At 35.1% G+C, this 27,055-nt stretch overlaps 2 protein-coding genes across 2 annotated transcripts; one reads left to right on the top strand and one right to left on the bottom strand.

The window, feature by feature from the left end:
* The first annotated feature begins 18,316 nt into the window (after positions 1–18,316).
* LOC139869250 (probable serine/threonine-protein kinase PBL26) lies at positions 18,317–21,659 on the top strand. Its single transcript, XM_071857567.1, has 5 exons — positions 18,317–18,419; positions 18,854–19,083; positions 19,177–19,366; positions 19,739–20,124; positions 20,688–21,659. The coding sequence occupies exons 1-5, from the start codon at positions 18,317–18,319 to the stop codon at positions 21,657–21,659; spliced, it is 1,881 nt and encodes a 626-aa protein (XP_071713668.1).
* Positions 21,660–22,374: 715 nt separating this feature from the next.
* LOC139869434 (glucosamine inositolphosphorylceramide transferase 1-like) lies at positions 22,375–26,078 on the bottom strand. Its single transcript, XM_071857750.1, has 4 exons — positions 25,794–26,078; positions 25,526–25,648; positions 24,241–24,408; positions 22,375–24,060 (listed from the first exon to the last, which is right to left on the bottom strand). Exons 1-4 carry the CDS (start codon positions 26,076–26,078, stop codon positions 22,375–22,377), a joined length of 2,262 nt encoding a protein of 753 aa, XP_071713851.1.
* Positions 26,079–27,055: the final 977 nt, after the last annotated feature.

Below are 27,055 nucleotides of genomic sequence, written 5' to 3'. Positions count from 1 at the left end.
CAAAAGTATTTTAATACATCTAAATACACTACATGTATATACATTTTAACTGAGTCGTTAAGTCATCGTTAGTCGTTACATGTAAGTGTTGTTTTGAAACCTTTAAGTTAACGATCTCAATTAATGTTGTTAACCCATTGTTTATTATATCTAATGAGATATTAAATTATTATATTATCATGATATTATGATATATTAATATATCTTAATATGATATATATACATTTAAATGTCGTTACAACGATAATCGTTACATATATGTCTCGTTTCGAAATCCTTAAGTTAGTAGTCTTGTTTATATGTATATAACTCATTGTTAATATACTTATGGAGATACTTACTTATCATAATCTCATGTTAACCATATGTATATCCATATATATATCGTCATGTCGTTTTTACAAGTTTTAACGTTCGTGAATCGCCGGTCAACTTGGGTGGTCAATTGTCTATATGAAACATATTTCAATTAATCAAGTCTTAACAAGTTTGATTGCTTAACATGTTGGAAACATTTAATCATGTAAATATCAATCTCAATTAATATATATAAACATGGAAAAGTTCGGGTCACTACAGTACCTACCCGTTAAATAAATTTCGTCCCGAAATTTTAAGCTGTTGAAGGTGTTGACGAATCTTCTGGAAATAGATGTGGGTATTTCTTCTTCATCTGATCTTCACGCTCCCAGGTGAACTCGGGTCCTCTACGAGCATTCCATCGAACCTTAACAATTGGTATCTTGTTTTGCTTAAGTCTTTTAACCTCACGATCCATTATTTCGACGGGTTCTTCGATGAATTGGAGTTTTTCGTTGATTTGGATTTCATCTAACGGAATAGTGAGATCTTCTTTAGCAAAACATTTCTTCAAATTCGAGACGTGGAAAGTGTTATGTACAGCCGTGAGTTGTTGAGGTAACTCAAGTCGGTAAGCTACTGGTCCGACACGATCAATAATCTTGAATGGTCCAATATACCTTGGATTTAATTTCCCTCGTTTACCAAATCGAACAACGCCTTTCCAAGGTGCAACTTTAAGCATGACCATCTCTCCAATTTCAAATTCTATATCTTTTCTTTTAATGTCAGCGTAGCTCTTTTGTCGACTTTGGGCGGTTTTCAACCGTTGTTGAATTTGGATGATCTTCTCGGTAGTTTCTTGTATAATCTCCGGACCCATAATCTGTCTATCCCCCACTTCACTCCAACAAATCGGAGACCTGCACTTTCTACCATAAAGTGCTTCAAACGGCGCCATCTCAATGCTTGAATGGTAGCTGTTGTTGTAGGAAAATTCTGCTAACGGTAGATGTCGATCCCAACTGTTTCCGAAATCAATAACACATGCTCGTAGCATGTCTTCAAGCGTTTGTATCGTCCTTTCGCTCTGCCCATCAGTTTGTGGATGATAGGCAGTACTCATGTCTAGACGAGTTCCTAATGCTTGCTGTAATGTCTGCCAGAATCTTGAAATAAATCTGCCATCCCTATCAGAGATAATAGAGATTGGTATTCCATGTCTGGAGACGACTTCCTTCAAATACAGTCGTGCTAACTTCTCCATCTTGTCATCTTCTCTTATTGGCAAGAAATGTGCTGATTTGGTGAGACGATCAACTATTACCCAAATAGTATCAAAACCACTTGCAGTCCTTGGCAATTTAATGATGAAATCCATGGTAATGTTTTCCTATTTCCATTCCGGGATTTCGGGTTGTTGAAGTAGACCTGATGGTTTCTGATGCTCAACTTTGACCTTAGAACACGTCAAACATTCTCCTACGTATTTAGCAACATCGGCTTTCATACCCGGCCACCAAAAATGTTTCTTGAGATCCTTGTACATCTTCCCCATTCCAGGATGTATTGAGTATCTGGTTTTATGAGCTTCTCTAAGTACCATTTCTCTCATATCTCCAAATTTTGGTACCCAAATCCTTTCAGCCCTATACCGGGTTCCGTCTTCCCGAATATTAAGATGCTTCTCCGATCCTTTGGGTATTTCATCCTTTAAATTTCCCTCTTTTAAAACTCCTTGTTGCGCCTCCTTTATTTGAGTAGTAAGGTTATTATGAATCATTATATTCATAGATTTTGCTCGAATGGGTTCTCTGTCCTTCCTGCTCAAGGCATCGGCTACCACATTTGCCTTCCCCGGGTGGTAACGAATCTCAAAGTCGTAATCATTCAATAATTCAATCCACCTACGCTGCCTCATATTCAGTTGTTTCTGATTAAATATGTGTTGAAGACTTTTGTGGTCGGTATATATAATACTTTTGACCCCATATAAGTAGTGCCTCCAAGTCTTTAATGCAAAAACAACCGCGCCTAATTCCAAATCATGCGTCGTATAATTTTGTTCGTGAATCTTCAATTGTCTAGACGCATAAGCAATCACCTTCGTTCGTTGCATTAATACACAACCGAGACCTTGCTTTGATGCGTCACAATAAATCACAAAATCATCATTCCCTTCAGGCAATGACAATATAGGTGCCGTAGTTAGCTTTTTCTTCAATAACTGAAACGCTTTCTCTTGTTCATCATTCCATTCAAATTTCTTCCCTTTATGCGTTAATGCAGTCAAGGGTTTTGCTATTCTGGAAAAGTCTTGGATGAACCTTCTGTAGTAACCAGCTAGTCCTAAAAATTGGCGTATGTGTTTCGGAGTTTTCGGGGTTTTCCACTTTTCAACAGTTTCTATCTTTGCCGGATCCACCTTAATACCTTCTTTGTTCACTATGGGACAGAGGAATTGAACTTCTTCCAACCAAAATGCACACTTTGAAAACTTAGCGTACAATTCTTCCTTCCTCAATACTTCTAACACCTTTCTCAAATGTTCACCGTGTTCTTGGTCATTCTTTGAGTAAATAAGTATGTCATCAATGAAAACAATGACAAACTTGTCAAGGTATGGTCCACACACTCGGTTCATAAGGTCCATGAACACAGCTGGTGCATTAGTTAAACCAAACGGCATGACCATAAACTCGTAATGACCGTAACGTGTTCTGAAAGCAGTCTTTGGAATATCATCTTCTTTCACCCGCATTTGATGATACCCGGAACGTAAGTCAATCTTTGAATAAACAGACGAGCCTTGTAGTTGATCAAATAAGTCATCGATTCTCGGTAGTGGGTAGCGGTTCTTGATGGTAAGTTTGTTCAACTCTCGGTAGTCGATACACAACCTGAATGTACCATCTTTCTTCTTGACAAACAAAACAGGAGCTCCCCACGGTGATGTGCTTGGTCGAATGAAACCACGCTCTAAAAGTTCTTGTAATTGGCTTTGCAGTTCTTTCATCTCGCTGGGTGCGAGTCTGTAAGGAGCACGAGCTATTGGTGCAGCTCCTGGTACAAGATCTATTTGAAATTCAACGGATCGATGTGGGGGTAATCCCGGTAATTCTTTCGGAAATACATCGGGAAATTCTTTTGCGACGGGAACATCATTGATGCTCTTTTCTTCAGTTTGTACTTTCTCGACGTGTGCTAGAACAGCATAGCAACCTTTTCTTATTAGTTTTTGTGCCTTCAAATTACTAATAAGATGTAGCTTCGTGTTGCCCTTTTCTCCGTACACCATTAAGGGTTTTCCTTTTTCTCGTATAATGCGAATTGCATTTTTGTAACAAACGATCTCTGCTTTCACTTCTTTCAACCAGTCCATACCGATTATCACATCAAAACTCCCTAACTCTACTGGTATCAAATCAATCTTAAATGTTTCGCTAACCAGTTTAATTTCTCGATTCTGACATATATTATCCGCTGAAATTAATTTACCATTTGCTAATTCGAGTAAAAATTTACTATCCAAAGGCGTCAATGGACAACTTAATTTAGCACAAAAATCTCTACTCATATAGCTTTTATCCGCACCCGAATCAAATAAAACGTAAGCAGATTTATTGTCAATAAGAAACGTACCCGTAACAAGCTCCGGGTCTTCCTGTGCCTCTGCCGCATTAATATTGAAAACTCTTCCGCGGCCTTGTCCATTCGTGTTCTCCTGGTTCGGGCAATTTCTAATAATGTGGCCTGGTTTTCCACATTTATAACAAACTACATTGGCATAACTTGCTCCGACACAACTTGCTCCGCCATTACTCGTTCCGTCACCATTTGTTCCTTTCGTTCTATTAACCCCTGGTCCGTAGACCTCACACTTCGCCGCGCTATGACCATTTCTTTTACACTTGTTGCAAAATTTGGTGCAGAACCCCGAGTGATACTTTTCACACCTTTGGCATAGCTGCTTCTGATTGTTGTTGTTGTTGCGGTTATTATTGTTGTTGGGATGATTGTTGTAGTTGCTGTTGTTGTTGTTACTGTTGTTGTTGTTGTTGTTGTTGGGCCGTTTGTTATAGTTGCGATTGATGTTGCGATTGTTGGGATAATTGTTGCGATTATTGTTGTAATTGCTGTTGTTGTTGTATTGGTGATTCTTATCACCGTTTTCCTCCCACTTTCTTTTGACTTGCTTCACATTGGCCTCTTCAGCTGTCTGTTCTTTAATTCTTTCTTCAATCTGGTTCACTAGTTTGTGAACCATTCTACATGCCTATTGTATGGAGGCGGGCTCGTGTGAACTTATATCTTCTTGGATTCTTTCTGGTAATCCTTTCACAAACGCGTCGATCTTCTCTTCCTCATCTTCGAATGCTCCCGGACACAATAGGCACAATTCTGTGAATCGTCTTTCGTACGTGGTAATATCAAATCCTTGGGTTCGTAACCCTCTAAGTTCTGTCTTGAGCTTATTGACCTCGGTTCTGGGACGGTACTTCTCGTTCATCAAGTGCTTGAATGTTGACCACGGTAGTGCGTACGCATCGTCTTGTCCCACTTGCTCTAGATAGGTATTCCACCATGTTAACGCAGAACCTGTGAAGGTATGCGTAGCGTACTTTACTTTGTCCTCTTCAGTACACTTACTTATGGCAAACACCGATTCGACCTTCTCGGTCCACCGTTTCAATCCGATCGGTCCTTCGGTTCCATCAAATTCCAAAGGTTTGCAGGCAGTGAATTCTTTGTAGGTGCATCCTACACGATTTCCTGTACTGCTAGATCCAAGGTTATTGTTGGTATGTAGCGCAGCCTGTACTGCGGCTATGTTTGAAGCTAGAAAAGTACGGAATTCCTCTTCATTCATATTCACGGTGTGTCGAGTAGTCGGTGCCATTTCCTTCAAAATAGTCAAATGGAACAAGTTAATCATACAGAATATCAAGAGTAGTTAATAGTATTTCGTAGCATAATATGAACTCATTTATAAAAGCTTTTTCTTCATATTAGCGTTTTATAAGTTTAAATTCGGGTAGTACCTACCCGTTAAGTTCATACTTAGTAGCTAATATACAATTCAACTACTACAATTCTATATGAAAAACTGATTATAATAATATTTCGCGTTCAAACTTTTATACAATAGTTTACAAACTTACAATACCGCTTATTTTACATAAAGCATGAAATATAGCATACAATAACTTTGATACAAGATAGTTGTGAAGATAATTCTAGCTAGTACACAAGTCGTTCAGCAAAGGCAATAAAGACACGTAATTCATACGTCCAGAAACAAGTCATGCATTCTGGTTTTACTAGGACTACTTCCCATCCTTGGTCTTGTGGAACATAACCGTTATGGCCGTTGATAAGACAGTGTGTTGTAACGTCGTCAAAGGGACGAGGGTTACGTAATGTCCAACAGTCCCGTAACAATCTAAAAACCTCATTTCTTACCCCAATTACCGACTCCGTCACTTGTGGGAACGTTTTGTTTAATAGTTGTAGGCCGATGTTCTTGTTCTCACTTTGGTGAGAAGCGAACATTACTAATCCGTAAGCATAACATGCTTCTTTATGTTGCATGTTAGCCGCTTTTTCTAAATCACGAAGTCCAATATTCGGATATATTGAGTCAAAATAATTTCTTAACCCATTGCGTAAAATAGCATTTGGGTTCCTCACAATATATGCGTCAAAGTAAACACATCGTAACTTATGGATTTCCCAATGTGATATCCCCCATCTTTCGAACGAAAGCCTTTTATAAACCAAGGCATTCTTGGAACGTTCTTCGAATGTCTTACAAACTGATCTCGCCTTAAATAGTCGTGCCTAAGAATTTTGACCGACTCTAGACAAGATTTCATCAATCATGTCTCCGGGTAGGTCTCTTAAAATATTGGGTTGTCTATCCATTTTGTGTTTTTATACTGTAAAATAGACAAGAGTTAGATTCATAAAAAAAAAATACTTATTAATACAAGCAATTTTTACATATATCATAAAGCATAAGCACACTATATTACATATATTACACCACACGAATACAACTATCTTATTCCGACTCGCTTGTTTCTTCTTCTTCGGTTTTGGTTCGTTTTGCCAAGTTTCTAGGGATATATGATGTTCCCCTAATACGAGCCGTCGTTTTCCACATTGGTTTAGAAAAACCTGGTGGTTTAGAGGTTCCCGGGTCATTGTTACAACTTAAGGACTTCGGGGGTTGACGATACATATAAAGTTCATCGGGGTTGGAATTAGATTTCTCTATTTTTATGCCCTTTCCCTTATTATTTTCTTTTGCCTTTTTAAATTCAGTTGGGATAATTTCTATAACATCATCGGAATTCTCGTCTGAATCCGATTCATCGGAGAATTGGTAATCCTCCCAATATTTTGCTTCCTTAGCGGAAACACCATTGACCATAATTAACCTTGGTCGGTTGGTTGAGGATTTTCTTTTACTTAACCGTTTTATTATTTCCCCCACCGGTTCTATTTCTTCATCCGGTTCCGATTCTTCTTCCGGTTCCAATTCTTCTTCTGGTTCCGACTCTTCTTCCGGTTCCTCTTCGAGAACTTGTGAATCAGTCCACGAATCATTCCAATTTACATTTGACTCTTCATTATTATTAGGTGAGTCAATGGGACTTGTTCTAGAGGTAGACATCTATCACATAATATCAAACGCGTTAAGAGATTAATATATCACATAATATTCACATGTTAAAAATATATAGTTTCCAACAAAATTTGTTAAGCAATCATTTTTCAAGTAAACACGGTCGAAGTCCAGACTCACTAATGCATCCTAACAAACTCGATAAGACACACTAATGCAAAATTCTGGTTCTCTAAGACCAACGCTCTGATACCAACTGAAATGTCCCGTTCTTATTGATTAAAAACGTTCCATATTAATTGATTTCGTTGCGAGGTTTTGACCTCTATATGAGACGTTTTTCAAACACTGCATTCATTTTTAAAACAAACCATAACCTTTATTTCATAAATAAAGGTTTAAAAAGCTTTACGTAGATTATCAAATAATGATAATCTAAAATATCCTGTTTACACACGACCATTACATAATGGTTTACAATACAAATATATTACATCGAAATCAGTTTCTTGAATGCAGTTTTTACACAGTATCATACAAACATGGACTCCAAATCTTGTCCCTATTTTAGTATGCAACAGCGGAAGCTCTTAGTATTCACCTGAGAATAAACATGCTTTAAACGTCAACAAAAATGTTGGTGAGTTATAGGTTTAACCTATATATATCAAATTGTAACAATAGACCACAAGATTTCATATTTCAATATACATCCCATACATAGAGATAAAAATCATTCGTATGGTGAACACCTGGTAACCGACATTAACAAGATGCATATATAAAAATATTCCCATCATTCCGGGACACCCTTCGGATATGATATAAATTTCGAAGTACTAAAGCATCCGGTACTTTGGATGGGGTTTGTTAGGCCCAATAGATCTATCTTTAGGATTCGCGTCAATTAGGGTGTCTGTTTCCTAATTCTTAGATTACCAGACTTAATAAAAAGGGGCATATTCGATTTCGATAATTCAACCATAGAATGTAGTTTCACGTACTTGTGTCTATTTTATAAATCATTTATAAAACCTGCATGTATTCTCATCCTAAAAATATTAGATTTTAAAAGTGGGACTATAACTCACTTTCACAGATTTTTACTTCGTCGGGAAGTAAGACTTAGCCACTGGTTGATTCACGAACCTATAACAATATATACATATATATCAAAGTATGTTCAAAATATATTTACAACACTTTTAATATATTTTGATGTTTTAAGTTTATTAAGTCAGCTGTCCTCGTTAGTAACCTACAACTAGTTGTCCACAGTTAGATGTACAGAAATAAATCGATAAATATTATCTTGAATCAATCCACGACCCAGTGTATACGTATCTCAGTATTGATCACAACTCAAACTATATATATTTTGGAATCAACCTCAACCCTGTATAGCTAACTCCAACATTCACATATAGAGTGTCTATGGTTGTTCCGAAATATATATAGATGTGTCGACATGATAGGTAGAAACATTGTATACGTGTCTATGGTATCTCAAGATTACATAATATACAATACAAGTTGATTAAGTTATGGTTGGAATAGATTTGTTACCAATTTTCACGTAGCTAAAATGAGAAAAATTATCCAATCTTGTTTTACCCATAACTTCTTCATTTAAAATCCGTTTTGAGTGAATCAAATTGCTATGGTTTCATATTGAACTCTATTTTATGAATCTAAACAGAAAAAGTATAGGTTTATAGTCGGAAAAATAAGTTACAAGTCATTTTTGTAAAGGTAGTAATTTCAGTCCAAAGAACGACGTCTAGATGACCATTTTAGAAAACATACTTCCACTTTGAGTTTAACCATAATTTTTGGATATAGTTTCATGTTCATAGTAAAAATCATTTTCTCAGAATAACAACTTTTAAATCAAAGTTTATCATAGTTTTTAATTAACTAACCCAAAACAGCCCGCGGTGTTACTACGACGGCGTAAATCCGGTTTTACGGTGTTTTTCGTGTTTCCAGGTTTTAAATCATTAAGTTAGCATATCATATAGATATAGAACATGTGTTTAGTTAATTTTAAAAGTCAAGTTAGAAGGATTAACTTTTGTTTGCGAACAAGTTTAGAATTAACTAAACTATGTTCTAGTGATTACGAGTTTAAACCTTCGAATAAGATAGTTTTATATATATGAATCGAATGATGTTATGAACATCATTACTACCTCAAGTTTAGTAGGTAACCCTACTGGAAGTGACAAGAAATGATCTAGCTTCAAAGGATCTTGGATGGCTTGAAAGTTCTTGAAGTAGGATCATGACACAAAAACAAGTTCAAGTAAGATTTTTACTCGAATTAAGATAGTTTATAGTTATAGAAATTGAATCAAAGTTTGAATATGAATATTACCTTGAATAAGAAAGATAACCTACTGTATATAACAAAGGTTTCTTGATCTTAGATGATTACTTGGAATGGATTAGAAAGCTTGGAAGTAAATTAGTAAACTTGAAGGGATTTTTGAAGTGTTCTTGAAGTGTTCTTCCTATGATGATTATAGCTTGATTCTTGAAGTGATTTTTGATGAAGATGATGATTAACTACTGGAAAAATACTTTCATAATAGTGTGTTGAGAGAGAATTAGAAAGAGAATTGGAAGTGAAATGGAGTGAATGATGAGTGGTAATTGGTGAGTGGTGAGTGGGGTTAAAAGGAGTTCTAGTTAGTTGACTAGCTCATGGTAGAAGTTAAAATTGATTAGTCATACATGACATAATCAAGAGTGGAATCCCATGCTAGTTCCTATTGGTATATACCCATAGTAAGTACGTTTTGAAGCTGTGTATAATACGGGTAAGAATACGACTAGAATTCTTGATGAAAGAAAAGAATGGGAAAGTAACTGTAACCATTTTCGTTAAGTATGAGTGTTTTGATATATGTCTTGAAGTCTTCCAAAAGTATTTTAATACATCTAAATACACTACATGTATATACATTTTAACTGAGTCGTTAAGTCATCGTTAGTCGTTACATGTAAGTGTTGTTTTGAAACCTTTAAGTTAACGATCTCAATTAATGTTGTTAACCCATTGTTTATTATATCTAATGAGATATTAAATTATTATATTATCATGATATTATGATATATTAATATATCTTAATATGATATATATACATTTAAATGTCGTTACAACGATAATCGTTACATATATGTCTCGTTTCGAAATCCTTAAGTTAGTAGTCTTGTTTATATGTATATAACTCATTGTTAATATACTTATGGAGATACTTACTTATCATAATCTCATGTTAACCATATGTATATCCATATATATATCGTCATGTCGTTTTAACAAGTTTTAACGTTCGTGAATCGCCGGTCAACTTGGGTGGTCAATTGTGTATATGAAACATATTTCAATTAATCAAGTCTTAACAAGTTTGATTGCTTAACATGTTGGAAACATTTAATCATGTAAATATCAATCTCAATTAATATATATAAACATGGAAAAGTTCGGGTCACTACACCGGGTATCATCAAATGCGGGTGAAAGAAGATGATATTCCAAAGACTGCTTTCAGAACACGTTACGGTCATTACGAGTTTATGGTCATGCCGTTTGGTTTAACTAATGCACCAGCTGTGTTCATGGACCTTATGAACCGAGTGTGTGGACCATACCTTGACAAGTTTGTCATTGTTTTCATTGATGACATACTTATTTACTCAAAGAATGACCAAGAACACGGTGAACATTTGAGAAAGGTGTTAGAAGTATTGAGGAAGGAAGAATTGTACGCTAAGTTTTCAAAGTGTGCATTTTGGTTGGAAGAAGTTCAATTCCTCGGTCACATAGTGAACAAAGAAGGTATTAAGGTGGATCCGGCAAAGATAGAAACTGTTGAAAAGTGGGAAACCTCGAAAACTCCGAAACACATACGCCAGTTTTTAGGACTAGCTGGTTACTACAGAAGGTTCATCCAAGACTTTTCCAGAATAGCAAAACCCTTGACTGCATTAACGCATAAAGGGAAGAAATTTGAATGGAATGATGAACAAGAGAAAGCGTTTCAGTTATTGAAGAAAAAGCTAACTACGGCACCTATATTGTCATTGCCTGAAGGGAATGATGATTTTGTGATTTATTGTGACGCATCAAAGCAAGGTCTCGGTTGTGTATTAATGCAACGAATGAAGGTGATTGCTTATGCGTCTAGACAATTGAAGATTCACGAACAAAATTATACGACGCATGATTTGGAATTAGGCGCGGTTTTTTTGCATTAAATACTTAGAGGCACTACTTATATGGGGTCAAAAGTATTATATATACTAACCACAAAAGTCTTCAACACATATTTAATCAGAAACAACTGAATATGAGGCATCGTAGGTGGATTGAATTATTGAATGATTACGACTTTGAGATTCGTTACCACCCGGGGAAGGCAAATGTGGTAGCCGATGCCTTGAGCAGGAAGGACAGAGAACCCATTCGAGTAAAATCTATGAATATATTGATTCATAATAACCTTACTACTCAAATAAAGGAGGCGCAACAAGGAGTTTTAAAAAAGGGAAATTTAAAGGATGAAATACCCAAAGGATCGGAGAAGCATCTTAATATTCGGGAAGACGGAACCCGGTATAGGGCTGAAAGGATTTGGGTACCAAAATTTAGAGATATGAGAGAAATGGTACTTAGAGAAGCTCATAAAACCAGATACTCAATACATCCTGGAACGGGAAAGATGTACAAGGATCTCAAGAAACATTTTTGGTGGCCGAGTATGAAAGCCGATGTTGCTAAATACGTAGGAGAATGTTTGACGTGTTCTAAGGTCAAAGCTGAGCATCAGAAACCATCAGGTCTACTTCAACAACCCGAAATCCCGGAATGGAAATGGGAAAAGATTACCATGGATTTCATCACTAAATTGCCAAGGACTGCAAGTGGTTTTGATACTATTTGGGTAATAGTTGATCGTCTCACCAAATCAGCACACTTCCTGCCAATAAGAGAAGATGACAAGATGGAGAAGTTAGCACGACTGTATTTGAAGGAAGTCGTCTCCAGACATGGAATACCAATCTCTATTATCTTTGATAGGGATGGCAGATTTATTTCAAGATTCTGGCAGACATTACAGCAAGCATTAGGAACTCGTCTAGACATGAGTACTGCCTATCATCCACAAACTGATGGGCAGAGCGAAAGGACGATACAAACGCTTGAAGACATGCTACGAGCATGTGTTATTGATTTCGGAAACAGTTGGGATCGATATCTACCGTTAGCAGAATTTTTCTACAACAACAGCTACCATTCAAGCATTGAGATGGCGCCGTTTGAAGCACTCTATGGTAGAAAGTGCAGGTCTCCGATTTGTTGGAGTGAAGTGGGGGATAGACAGATTACGGGTCCGGAGATTATACAAGAAACTACCGAGAAGATCATCCAAATTCAACAACGGTTGAAAACCGCCCAAAGTCGACAAAAGAGCTGCGCTGACATTAAAAGAAAAGATATAGAATTTGAAATTGGAGAGATGGTCATGCTTAAAGTTGCACCTTGGAAAGGCGTTGTTCGATTTGGTAAACGAGGGAAATTAAATCCAAGGTATATTGGACCATTCAAGATTATTGATCGTGTCGGACCAGTAGCTTACCGACTTGAGTTACCTCAACAACTCGCGGCTGTACATAACACTTTCCACGTCTCGAATTTGAAGAAATGTTTTGCTAAAGAAGATCTCACTATTCCGTTAGATGAAATCCAAATCAACGAAAAACTTCAATTCATCGAAGAACCCGTCGAAATAATGGATCATGAGGTTAAAAGACTTAAGCAAAACAAGATACCAATTGTTAAGGTTTGATGGAATGCTCGTAGAGGACTCGAGTTCACCTGGGAGCGTGAAGATCAGATGAATAAGAAATACCCGCATCTATTTCCAGAAGATTCGTCAACACCTTCAACAGCTTAAAATTTCGGGACGAAATTTATTTAACGGGTAGGTACTGTAGTGACCCGAACTTTTCCATGTTTATATATATTAATTGAGATTGATATTTACATGATTAAATGTTTCCAACATTTTAAGCAATCAAACTTGTTAAGACTTGATTAATTGAAATATGTTTCATATAGACAATTGACCACCCAAGTTGACCGGTGATTCACGAACGTTAAAACTTGTAAAAACTATATGATGACATATATATGGATATATATATATATATATAGTTAAAATGATACTATGATAAGTAAACATATCATTAAGTATATTAACAATGAACTATATATGTAAAAACAAGACTACTAACTTAATGATTTTTAAACGAGACATATATGTAACGATTATCGTTGTAAAGACATTTAATGTATATATATCATATTAAGAGATATTCATAAATGATAATATCATGATAATATAATAATTTAAAATCTCATTTGATATTATAAACATTGGGTTAACAACATTTAACAAGATCGTTAACCTAAAGGTTTCAAAACAACACTTACATGTAACGACTAACGATGACTTAACGACTCAGTTAAAATGTATATACATGTAGTGTTTTAATATGTATTTATACACTTTTGAAAGACTTCAATACACTTATCAAAATACTTCTACTTAACAAAAATGCTTACAATTACATCCTCGTTCAGTTTCATCAACAATTCTACTCGTATGCACCCGTATTCGTACTCGTACAATACACAGCTTTTAGATGTATGTACTATTAGTATATACACTCCAATGATCAGCTCTTAGCAGCCCATGTGAGTTACCTAACACATGTGGGAACCATCATTTGGCAACTAGCATGAAATATCTCATAAAATTACAAAAATATGAGTAATCATTCATGACTTATTTACATGAAAACAAAATTACATATCCTTTATATCTAATCCATACACCAACGACCAAAAACACCTACAAACACTTTCATTCTTCAATTTTCTTCATCTAATTGATCTCTCTCAAGTTCTATCTTCAAGTTCTAAGTGTTCTTCATATATTCTACAAGTTCTAGTTACATAAAATCAAGAATACTTTCAAGTTTGCTAGCTCACTTCCAATCTTGTAAGGTGATCATCCAACCTCAAGAAATCTTTGTTTCTTACAGTAGGTTATCATTCTAATACAAGGTAATAATCATATTCAAACTTTGATTCAATTTCTATAACTATAACAATCTTATTTCAAGTGATGATCTTACTTGAACTTGTTTTCGTGTCATGATTCTGCTTCAAGAACTTCGAGCCATCCAAGGATCCGTTGAAGCTAGATCCATTTTTCTCTTTTCCAGTAGGTTTATCCAAGGAACTTAAGGTAGTAATGATGTTCATAACATCATTCGATTCATACATATAAAGCTATCTTATTCGAAGGTTTAAACTTGTAATCACTAGAACATAGTTTAGTTAATTCTAAACTTGTTCGCAAACAAAAGTTAATCCTTCTAACTTGACTTTTAAAATCAACTAAACACATGTTCTATATCTATATGATATGCTAACTTAATGATTTAAAACCTGGAAACACGAAAAACACCATAAAACCGGATTTACGCCGTCGTAGTAACACCGCGGGCTGTTTTGGGTTAGTTAATTAAAAACTATGATAAACTTTGATTTAAAAGTTGTTATTCTGAGAAAATGATTTTTATTATGAACATAAAACTATATCCAAAAATTATGGTTAAACTCAAAGTGGAAATATGTTTTCTAAAATGGTCATCTAGACGTCGTTCTTTCGACTGAAATGACTACCTTTACAAAAACGACTTGTAACTTATTTTTCCGACTATAAACCTATACTTTTTCAATTTAGATTCATAAAATAGAGTTCAATATGAAACCATAGCAATTTGATTCACTTAAAACGGATTTAAAATGAAGAAGTTATGGGTAAAACAAGATTGGATAATTTTTCTCATTTTAGCTACGTGAAAATTGGTAACAAATCTATTCCAACCATAACTTAATCAACTTGTATTGTATATTATGTAATCTTGAGATACCATAGACACGTATACAATGTTTCGACCTATCATGTCGACACATCTATATATATTTCGGAACAACCATAGACACTCTATATGTGAATATTGGAGTTAGCTATACAGGGTTGATGTTGATTCCAAAATATATATAGTTTGAGTTGTGATCAATACTGAGATACGTATACACTGGGTCGTGGATTGATTCAAGATAATATTTATCGATTTATTTCTGTACATCTAATTGTGGACAACTAGTTGTAGGTTACTAACGAGGACAGCTGACTTAATAAACTTAAAACATCAAAATATATTAAAAGTGTTGTAAATATATTTTGAACATACTTTGATATATATGTATATATTGTTATAGGTTCGTGAATCAACCAGTGGCCAAGTCTTACTTCCCGACGAAGTAAAAATCTGTGAAAGTGAGTTATAGTCCCACTTTTAAAATCTAATATTTTTGGGATGAGAATACATGCAGGTTTTATAAATGATTTACAAAATAGACACAAGTACGTGAAACTACATTCTATGGTTGAATTATCGAAATCGAATATGCCCCTTTTTATTAAGTCTGGTAATCTAAGAATTAGGGAACAGACACCCTAATTGACGCGAATCCTAAAGATAGATCTATTGGGCCTAACAAACCCCATCCAAAGTACCGAATGCTTTAGTACTTCGAAATTTATATCATATCCGAAGGGTGTCCCGGAATGATGGGGATATTCTTATATATGCTTCTTGTTAATGTCGGTTACCAGGTGTTCACCATATGAATGATTTTTATCTCTATGTATGGGATGTGTATTGAAATATAAAATCTTGTGGTCTATTATTATGATTTGATATATATAGGTTAAACCTATAACTCACCAACATTTTTGTTGACGTTTTAAGCATGTTTATTCTCAGGTGATTATTAAGAGCTTCCGCTGTCGCATACTTAAATAAGGACGAGATTTGGAGTCCATGCTTGTATGATATTGTGTAAAAACTGCATTCAAGAAACTTATTTTGTTGTAACATATTTGTATTGTAAACCATTATGTAATGGTCGTGTGTAAACAGGATATTTTAGATTATCATTATTTGATAATCTACGTAAAGCTTTTTAAAACCTTTATCTATGAAATAAAGGTTATGGTTTGTTTTAAAAATGAATGCAGTCTTTGAAAAACGTCTCATATAGAGGTCAAAACCTCGCAACGAAATCAATTAATATGGAACGTTTTTAATCAATAAGAACGGAACATTTCATTAAGTACACTAATGGATGTTGTGAACTCCGATGGTCTTTCGCGGGCACCATTCCCTTACGATTGGTTAACCATGGTTATGTGTTGTAGTGTAGCATATTATATTGTTCGAGTTATATGCTATTGTTTGTGCTAGCTTGCGTATTGGAGATTTAGCGTTATACTTTGCGATGGTATGCTAATTATATTGCTAGCGTTTATGCGGTAGTTGTGTAAGTGATTGCAAGTAAGTAGGTTATATATGTATGTGTATAATTATTGCATTCACTACGCTTTATGCTTACCCCTCTCGTTGTTTACCTTTGTACAGGTATCGTGTTTTGAAGCTAACTAGTTGTTAGACTAGATGCTTAGGAGCGCTTGGGCTCGATGGGGTAGCTTTTGGATATGTTAATGCGGATTGGGGGTTTGGTAGTCCTCGGGATTGTGCTCTTGGTATCGGGTTGGGTTGTAGAGTCCTAATCCGTCTAAAGGCATAAATGGGTCGAAATCGCTACATTATTTGTAAAACTGGTCATTGTGGGCCCGGTGTTGTAAAACTTATTTTCATTGTGGAAATCTATTAGTTTTACTTAATATGATGTGTTGTGAAAGTTGTTTCGTCTAAAAGTGTCGGGAAGCGGATTTTCCGCTCGTGTGAATTTGAAAAACTGATCAGAAACTTTTAGTTCATTTGGACGCCGTCCCAAGAGCTTGGACGCCGTCCAGTCCTTTAGAGCTGGACGCCGTCCAGATAACTGGACGCCGTCCAGATGTACTGTCCCAGAAATTTTTTTTTAGGGCGTGTTTTTGGTAAAACGAAGTCGGGTTGTTACATGTAAAATTTAGGAGTAGATACGAAATTTTAGATAATATAGTTAGTATGATATAAATTTTACTCGTAGATAATATAGTTAGTATGAAATTCAAAATATTATAATTATAGCTAACTGAGTCGGAAGGTGTAAATATATTGCAAACTCTAATCCGCCTATATATGGTATTAGGTGAAATTCAAGAATCGAGTTACCAAATAATACAAGTGAAATCATGTAGTTTCGATGTTGCGGGTTCATAATTCGTTTGTTACAATGTCATAATCTAGATCATCATGTCATCATGTAGTTTATGTTGCGGGTTCATAATTCGTTTATGACTTAGTTTTCAATCGTAACGTGACATCTTGAACTCGCGAATCCTTGTGAATTACTACCAAACACGTGTTGGAGCTAATCGGTTAATTGTGTCTATGTCCTACATCGGAAAATGAATGAAACAAATGTATGTATATAAGCTTAGGAGAACCTTCATTTATCACCAATTGGTTTTAGAGTACTAGGGAACTCATGGGCTTATATACAGGACATGTTGGTAGACCTAAAATCGATCTTACAAATGGTATCCTAACTAGGTGGCATGGTTTTAATGATTGTGGCAGTGGGAGTTCAAACTGAGATGACTGTGGATATGACCTGGGAAGAGGTCTGGCGTCCGGAAAGAGTCGAGATGGTGTTGAACGGGTCTGGAATAAAAAGCCACGTTATATGATACAAATGCACGAATAAACCGATTAAGAGAGTGATTGTTGAAGCTAATCGGTTAATTGTATCCTACATCGAAAAATGAATGAAACAAATGTATGTGTATAAAGTTAGAAAACCTCCGTCACCTAAAATCGATCCTATAACAAGTTATGAAAAAATACAAAGGAGTAATATAAATGTAAAAACACCAAACAAATGTCCATAAATAACCCCAAAATATAATATCCTCCATCCAAAAGGGCTTCCAAATTAAAACCATACCATTTTATTGTCCTCTATCTCCTAATATCTTTCTTTATGGCTTTCCTGCATTCGGGGGGTCCTCCTGCAACTCCCCTCTATTCACACCATGGAGGACCCTATCCCCTCCTTTCAACTATCTTTTTTCCTTTTCATTTTCGGGTTTTTAACGTACCAAATTCTTGCAAAATGATTCATTACCCGATTAATTAATGTGAAATTAGTTATGTGATATGATGATTTGAGCTTTTGATGATAAATATGTTAAACAGAACATGCATCTTGGATAGATAATTTTTCCCATTTGATGGTGGTTAGATAGATATAATACTTAATTGATTAATATATGATTGAAGGCATGAGATATGAATTGTTTGCCATGTTTCGGAAACAAGGAATCAGAAAGCAGTGAACAAGAGATTTTGCCTGTTGCTCAAACAAAAGGACAACCCTCTTCTAACTCTCCTGGTAATCTATGCATCCATGCATGCATGTTTTCACCATATCTCTAGCAATTTATCATCCCTAATTAAACAATGCAAAATGTATCTTGAAATATAAGATTTTACATTTTTAGAACATCTTAAGATATACGTTATGAGGCCATGCATTATAATTAGAAATTACCAATCATTAGTACCGCCCCCAAAAGTTAAAACAATGTAGTGACCGGATATATTATTGCTCGTTCATAGGAGGTTTCCTCGCTTACCAAAAAAAAAAAAAAAGATAATGGTTGTAGATATTAGTTGGTCATTACTTTAAACTTATAAAGAAATTCAGATTTTGTGTTCTCAATTCAATGTGAAACGGTAATAACATGAATAGATCCCTCCCAAGACCTCAATCCTTGTAGAAAAATTGATGTCCTGAAGATTTTTTTTTCTTCCTTTTTTTGGTAGTGAAAACTACTGACTCACCATTAGGGTCTGCTAGTCAAGCCGGTAACCAAAAACAAAAAGATTCCGTTGCGATTGATATTAATGAAACTGATGAGGTTGCAATTAGTTCAGCTCGTAATTTTGGTTTCCGAGATATGGCCATGGCCACCAAAAATTTCCGGCGAGAAACTCTATTAGGTGAGAGCAGAGTTGGGAAAGTTTACAAAGGAACTCTCCCCATTACTGGCCAGGTTGCTACACTTGATTTTTAATTACCTTAATTTGTTGTAAATGTAATTTATATTTGTATAATCCATATACGTAATGAAACTGTTTGCATGAAGGTTGTGGCTGTGAAGCAATTAGATAGACATGGAACAAAAGCAAACAAAGAGTTCCTTGCAGAAGTCATGATGTTGAGTCTTGTTCGCCATCCAAATCTTGTTGAACTCATTGGATATTGCGCCGATGGAGATCAACGAATTCTTGTTTATGAATACATGAAAATGGGTTCATTGAAGAATCATCTACATGGTATTTTGTTCTTCTTTGAATAGAATTCACAGTCTAATTAGCTAATAAACAAGACAAACTTCATGCAATTCATAATGTATACAAATAAATTTTCCCTGTTCAGCTACCCCGGGGGTATTTTTCACTCTGGATTTTTTTAATCAAATGTATGTATGCAGTACATCTTGTTATCCCGTGACCGTTTCTGACCCTTTTCCCTAGCCACCTCAAATATATTTCAAAAAATTCAGGGCCTAACCACTGCAATATGTTGACTAATATTCGCCACCAAACTTGTTTTAAAAAGATAAAAGAGAGTCTTCACCCATTAAATGAGTTGATCATAATATTGTCATTCTATATAATTATATCAGTTTTTCACTGTAATAACAGAAATACCACCAGAGAAAGAACCATTAGATTGGATCACAAGGATGAAAATAGCATCAGGAGCAGCACAAGGTCTAGAGTATTTACATGACAAAGCAAATCCACCCATTCTTTATTGCAACTTCGCGTCTACAAGCATTTTACTAGACGAAAAGTTAGAGCCAAAGCTCACAGATTACGGTCTTACGAGGCTTGAAATTGAAACAGAAAATGCTATGCAGAATAGGATGGTTCATAGAGTTGGTTGTGCACCAGAATATGAACAAAACGGTGAGCTCACCCCAAAATCCGATGTTTACAGTTTTGGAGTTGTTCTACTTGAGCTCATTACCGGACGAAAAGCCCTAGACACCACTCGTTCGACAGAAGACCAAAATCTTGTCATCTGGGTAATTCTCATGGGCCCCATCACTTCAAGAAATATGTAATTTCTCAACTTAAGAGTAACAGTATATCAACAAGAAACTAAAATTTACACTCATAATTGCATTTAGTACTAAAAATTTCACATCTTTAAAATATAAGTATATGATTATGCGTGAAGATTGTACAAACTTATAAAATCTGTAGATTTAAAGTTTTTTACTATAACTAATTTTTATGAATTTTTCTAACGAACAGCCCTCGGGGTTGTCGATAAAGTGCATAAAAAACTTGTACATAGCTGTTACCTTCGACTTTAAAGTAAGAGTTATATAATTTTACAACCTATATATGCACCTTAATGACAACCTGTCGTTTGAAAATCCAATTTTTATATGCAGAGTGGAGATTTAACTGATTTGATCACATTCCTTTAATTTAGTTTACAAGTTTCCCATCCTTTAAATTGTGAAGTTTAAACACAATCTGAGAATGGAATTATTTCATTCACTGTAATGTCTGTTTATATGTTTAAAAGTTATCATGAAATATATGAGAGGGTTACATTATTATTTATTGGCTGAAACAGGCACAACCCTATTTTAAAGATCCAAAGAAATTTCCAGAAATGGCTGACCCAAAGTTGAATGGAGCATTTCCAGATAAAAGTTTGAATCAAGCGGTTGGCGTAGCGGCTATGTGTGTACAAGATGACTCATCGGTTCGACCCATGATGTCTGACGTGGCGGCTGCTCTTAGCTTCCTCACAATGCCGCCTGTACCGCAACCGCAGGCTGATCCTGCTCCTTCGACCAATGATCACGACAAAACTCAATCATCAGGTTCGTCATCAGCAGATGAAAAGCCCAAAGAAGAAAATGTAGTAGCATCTGGTCAAAACCATGATGATGATGATTCAGAAGATTTTAGTGATTATTCAGATGATGATGATGATGAACAGATTAATATAAGAGTCAAACACCAGACAGGTGGCACGTCATCATCTGAAAGTTTATACAACGAAGATGATTATAGCGAGGACGAAAGCCAACAAGAAGAAATAAGCTACCGAACGAAATCAAAACCAAAAAGTATAAAAAGAAAAGTTACACTTGGAATAGAAAGAGGAAGCGTAAGTAGGAATTCATCAAAACGAGACAACAAGAGCTTCAAAACACGCTCGGGTACAAGTATGAGAAAAAAAAGTATGAACATTAAATCATCAAGAAATGGTAGTGAGCCCTGCATCTCAAAAAACAAATCAAGTTCAAGAAGTAACAAGAGCTTCAATACAAATTTAGATTCAAGTTTGAGTAGAAAAAGTGTTGGCCGAAAATACTCAAAAAATAATGGACGAATCGATGGTAATTCGATCAAGAAAGGTCCTACTAACACTTTTGAAGATGATCAAAAGTTGAGCTCAAGAAGATCAAAAAGCAAACAAATTGAAAATGGTGAAAGCAGTGAATCATCATTCTCATCAGATGATGGTGATAACAGCAAAAAAGTTGTTGCTTTCGAATCGTCAAGAACAAATTTCAGTGAATCGAATCGATTGTGAGCAACTGTTTACCATAACTGTGAATAGAAGAAAGGGTGTAATGCACACAAGTTCAGAGGCATATATGCATACGCTCGAATCAGAAAGTTCGGTTATGATGGTGTTCAGACAACAATGAGTGTTTATGTGGTTGTGTGTAATAAGCATCAAAGGTATATTTTTTATCAGGTGTATTTTGTTAAATGTAGAGACATTGTTCAGGTTTTTAAGATTAACAAAGGTCAACATTGATGTTGAACTGATATATAGCAGATGATTGTAATTCAGAGAAAATTATACTAAAGATTTAACGTATAGTTTTGCCAGTAGAGATGACAATATGGGCTGGTAAGTGCAGGTTGGGTAATGTGTCTAAATGACACAAGGTTGAAACAAGTAAATTTGAGTACAACCTGACCTGGTCCGGGTCAGGTTGAGTTGAACCGGAAACACTCTTTTGTCCATTTTCCAAAAACTATAGTTACCAATTACCAAAAACAATATAAAAGGATCAATAATAATAATCTAACTCTTATTAAATAATAAGACTTAAGACGTTGTATGCATTACAAAAAATGTATCACTTATTTTCACCCAATTTGACTAGTCCAGCCCATTTGACACATTGGAGATTAAACACAGGAATGATTTTAATTAACAAACAAAATAATTCACACTTTAAATAACTCTGACCAAAAAACAGAAAAATTTGTACATGATCCAAAAATGGTTAGTACTATAAATCCCACCCATCCTTCCTCCTCTTAAAATCCACCTTTCTATCCGACAAACCACCATACATTTTCGTAAACTTCTCTAAACAATTACTTCGAACCCGATAATGAGCTTGTGTGTCCTTACTAATCGCAACCCCCGATAACTTTGATGTATCAATCGCCCACGCTGGTTTCACATACTCGACACTTGGCCCAAAACTAGCATTCGCATACAAGAAATTCATCAACACGTCCTCACAATTAAAAAATTCGTCCACTACCACCCGCCCTGGTTTCGCTTCTTCACTCCAATATCTACCAAACGCCACTCGAGTATCCAAAAACGCTGCACCCGTCAAAATCATGTTGTACCCGTTAAACTTCCGAGCGTGTTTCTCAGCTCGGTACTCCAATGGGCCCGGCCCGTTCACTAGCCGTGGATAAAATCCAACTAACCGGTCAGTATTTTCTCTCCATACTTTGAATCCGCGTTCAACATACTCACAACTCATTATGATGTCATCGTCTAGCTCGAGGACAGCCCGGGTCTTTATTAAAGGGTCAAGTTTAAACCGATTGTTTAGAGAATTCTTTTCCTCGACCCGTATTCTGACTGGGACAGCTGAGTCAAACTCGGATAAATCCGGTGGGGTCCCCTTATTCCATACAACAACAATTTCGCGAACCGAAGGGCATTGAGAGTAATGTCGCACGTACCATTTTAAGTTCCATAAACGGGCAGCGTACGTCATGGCAACCATGGTGAATTGAGAATAACTATTGTCGATTTCGTACGCCTTTTGACCACCATTTCCACCAAATAAGTATCCAATTCCGGAACACAAAAGCGCAATAGAAGCAAGCAATATGACCAAAAACGCAAAACGACCATGACGTGTCTTAGGGTTTATCTTACACCGAAGAATTGAACTCCCCCGGTACAACCGGCTCAAGTAGTACCTTAACTTTGACGACATACAATTCGAACTCTCCCAAACCAACAACGAATCGCTCCGTTTCGTAATACTATGTGGGTCCCAGCTAAGCGGGACGGTACATCGCACGTACCCAAGCAACACACCCATTAATAAAACAAGCGAACAGGATGCAAATATTAATAAACATCCCACAATAATCCTCCGAGAATAATCGCCAGAGGGCGTTCGATCTCCATCTGAAACGGCAATCCACTGCCCGGACCTTAGTTGTTGCACGTCAAGATGGTGCGATCGAGCCCCATTCCACACGTTCTTCCCTTTCGTTGGGTTTTTAAACCCTAAATCGACTTCAACTTCTTTATATTCATAAGGTGTAAGAACTTCGATTTTGTAGACACGAACACGTTTCCCATACGTCTCGCCATCATCTTGTCCGGGCCGATACACATTTCCATTGTAAACAAAGGGTCTACCCCCGTTTCGGGCTCCGGTTTTTTTGTCTGTATTGTAAACGGGGTTTTTCTTATGTTGTTTCCATGGACCAAGTGGTGAGTTGCTATACCAAATCTCAAGCTCACCGTTCTTTTTAGTGCTAACTCGGGTATGATCTGATCCGAAAAGCCAATACTTTGAGTCGTATTCCATTATAAATGAATCAATTAGAGGACGATTCAAGATGACTTTTTCGAGTTTCCATTTTAATGGAAACTCAACAGCTCGATAAAGATGAAGATCGCCCTTTTTACTTCCTTCGGGCATCATATAAATCTGTAACAAATGTTACAGAAAATTAGTGGTTCGCAATATATAACAACACAAGAAAAGGAATTATTGTGTCGTTAATATTGTGTTTATTTAAGTAAACGGATAAGATTTTCTATGTTCAGGCTAATAGAACACAAATAATGTACTTAACATGTTTCATGAAATGTGGATTAGAGATCATACTTGACCGTTGTAATCGAATACGAATGGATACGAGAGATGCCATTCTTCATCCAACAAGACTCCCATTTGTTCCCATGAAGCTCCATTGTTATAGCTTCGTGCAACACCGATATCACCTTGCATGGTGATTGAATTCTTGGTCTCAAAGAACATATAAAGAATGTCACCCTGAAACATGTGTTGACTATCAACGTCAAACACTCAAACACTACTCTTATTTCTTATTATTATATTCAAATAAGTACAGATCACACAAAAAGTACAAAGACACAAAAGTACAAAATTAAAACTAACCCCCCCCCCCCCCCCCCCCCCCCCAAATTAGGTATTTAGCGTGTTCTTTATTTTTATTTATTTTATTCTGTTCTATCAAGAAAAGTATAAAAGGTATATATCCGAAATGTCATTTCCTGATTAAAGTTACTTTCGTCATATTTAAATAGAAAATTGGAATAGTTAAATATTTACTTTCAAGGATGTGGGCTTAAAATAAAGATATACTTTAATATTTTCGTATAAATAAACTACAGCTATACGGAGTATATCGTAACATAATTTCTTTGAAATTGTTATTATTCAGAAAAATGGAATTGATATGTCATTTGATACATTAATTTTAGAGCATTGTTGTTGTATAATAATTTGTTTAACAGATAAAATAAAAACAATGTTATGAATTATTCATCACTTGCTAGGTTCAAAGAGCTTTTTAATTAAACATGTCATATTTTCTAAAATCTTAAAAATTTGTTCACTTTTCATCAAAATAACACAGCATTTAATTATTGAAGGACAGTTAAGGACAATACACACAAAAGGAAAACGCTCAATTTCGGAAGGCTTTATCGAGAAATTATTTCTTATTTTTATCTTTTATGTAAACACGATTAATGTGAACAAATAGAAGATAACTAGCTCAAATAAAAGCTTCTTCAATTCGTGATACATAATACAAAATGTTTGTATTTTATAGCTCTATTTTTAATTTTTATATGTGTAGATAAAAACACTAAAATTAAGCTCATACGAAGATGAATATATACCACCTGCCCATTCATACATAAAAACTATTCATGTTGCAATACATAATACCTAAAACCAATTATATAGATAACAAATTTTGTATATACATAAAGATTATAAATCAATCTTTTGTAACATAAAATGCCGAACATAATTTATATTTTCTTGTTAAAATGATCTACACTAAAATTCTTGTAAGTAGAATATTAAATTATAAGTAAAACAATTTCAAACATCAATGTTTACAATAACTTGTTTTTACCTGAACATAAAGAAAAGGATCAGCAACAAAATTACTTGGGAACCCAGAGTCAGTAACCGAGCCACAGGTCACCACAGGGTTAGCCACAGGCCATGCAGCACTCTTATTGTCCCAAATATTCATCTGCAACCAAGTCATTCAAGTTATAATCTTTTTTCAATTATATTCATAACCCATTTCAATTCATCAGAAACCCACTAAAACCCAGCAAGCATAATAAAAAAATCAATAATTAATATGTAAAAAAAAAAGAACATAAAACACTTGCATCTTCAATAGGTTTGAGTGAAAATGGTGAATCCCCATAGAAAACACCAATCGCCCACGAACCTTCACTGTCCTCATGACAACCGGATGAATTATTTCCATAATTGTTCGTGTTTGGGTACTTATAAAAAGTATAAGTATACAAATATCCAAATGAACCAAACATCGTAAACGATACAAATAGAAAAGCAATAGGAGATGAAGCGCCGCCATTATCATTCACACGCCACCACCGTTTCCGGTGAGTTTTCTCGGTTGTTCCGCAGGTGACACCACTAGTTACCATTTTGTACCAAAATATAAAAAATACTTAACTTACAATAAGGTGACAAAAGACAATTAATCACAACTAACCACCGAAAACACAACCATTTCCTATATCAATCTTCAATTCAATATGAAGTCATTTATATTTTATATATTTATATACCTATCAAATATTAAAAAGTAATATTGGATTATAAAAGTTATTTATAAGAGAAACTAATTAATCACTGAGAAATTAATTTAATTTAATTAAATGATAAAATCACAAGAAAAAAATAGTAAGAAAAGTGTTGAGAGGGTAGACAATGGGTTTATAGGTGGCTGCATGCGTGTATTTGTTGACGAATTTCTTTGATATTTTTAAACTTTGACTAACATGGAGAATAGAATAGAAGTTATTTTTAGTTTCCTGACTTTATCACTTAAAAGTTTAACCGTTCTATTTTTTCATTTATTTTTTCAAAAGGTAACCTCTTGTTTAACCGTTCCAAGCATTCAATCACTAAACCAATCTTTAGGGTTAAACCGTTCAATTAAAATACTTTTATCTGTATTAATCTAAATTTTAATTTTAATTAAATATTTTCTAATATTAATATTAAATTAATGTAAAATATAATATAATATTAATTGACCATAAATGAATAACGGAGTAATTTTGGATACGATAGTTACAGATATGTACATTATTAGAATGTAACATCAATTTAATGGAAAGAGAATATTTGTAATATGTGTTTGGTATTGGATAAATATAACATGGCAAATAACATTTGCGATTTGTCAAATCTTCAGGTCAAAACGTGTAAGTTGACAGGGACACGCTAACCCTGTGTGCTAATAAATAACCGTGACATAGGATTTCATGACCAACCATATTAGTTTTTCTTTTCTCTCCCTATTATTTTTAGAAAGCAACAGATCGTCAAAGCTACCGTTATTAAAGTCTCATTTTGTTATGTTACAAGTCATGATTTGGAAAATATAATTTTTTAT

The sequence above is a fragment of the Rutidosis leptorrhynchoides genome, chromosome 9 (assembly GCF_046630445.1).
Source record: "Rutidosis leptorrhynchoides isolate AG116_Rl617_1_P2 chromosome 9, CSIRO_AGI_Rlap_v1, whole genome shotgun sequence".
In the NCBI taxonomy this organism is placed as follows: Eukaryota; Viridiplantae; Streptophyta; class Magnoliopsida; order Asterales; family Asteraceae; genus Rutidosis; species Rutidosis leptorrhynchoides.
The sequence above is the reverse complement of the archived record's forward strand: the minus strand, read 5'-3'. Positions and strand labels throughout refer to the sequence as shown.

What these genes read in the sequence shown, in the direction of transcription:
- LOC139869250 (XM_071857567.1), top strand. Translation starts at nt 18,317, where the DNA reads ATGAATTGTTTGCCATGTTTCGGAAACAAGGAATCAGAAAGCAGTGAA. An exon ending in CTCTCCCCATTACTGGCCAG is followed by an intron (nt 19,084 to 19,176) that starts GTTGCTACACTT and finishes GTTTGCATGAAG; the next exon opens with GTTGTGGCTGTGAAGCAATT. An exon ending in ATTGAAGAATCATCTACATG is followed by an intron (nt 19,367 to 19,738) that starts GTATTTTGTTCT and finishes CTGTAATAACAG; the next exon opens with AAATACCACCAGAGAAAGAA.
- LOC139869434 (XM_071857750.1), bottom strand. Translation starts at nt 26,078, where the DNA reads ATGGTAACTAGTGGTGTCACCTGCGGAACAACCGAGAAAACTCACCGG. An exon ending in CACTCAAACCTATTGAAGAT is followed by an intron (nt 25,649 to 25,793) that starts GCAAGTGTTTTA and finishes ACTTGGTTGCAG; the next exon opens with ATGAATATTTGGGACAATAA. An exon ending in ATCCTTTTCTTTATGTTCAG is followed by an intron (nt 24,409 to 25,525) that starts GTAAAAACAAGT and finishes CACATGTTTCAG; the next exon opens with GGTGACATTCTTTATATGTT.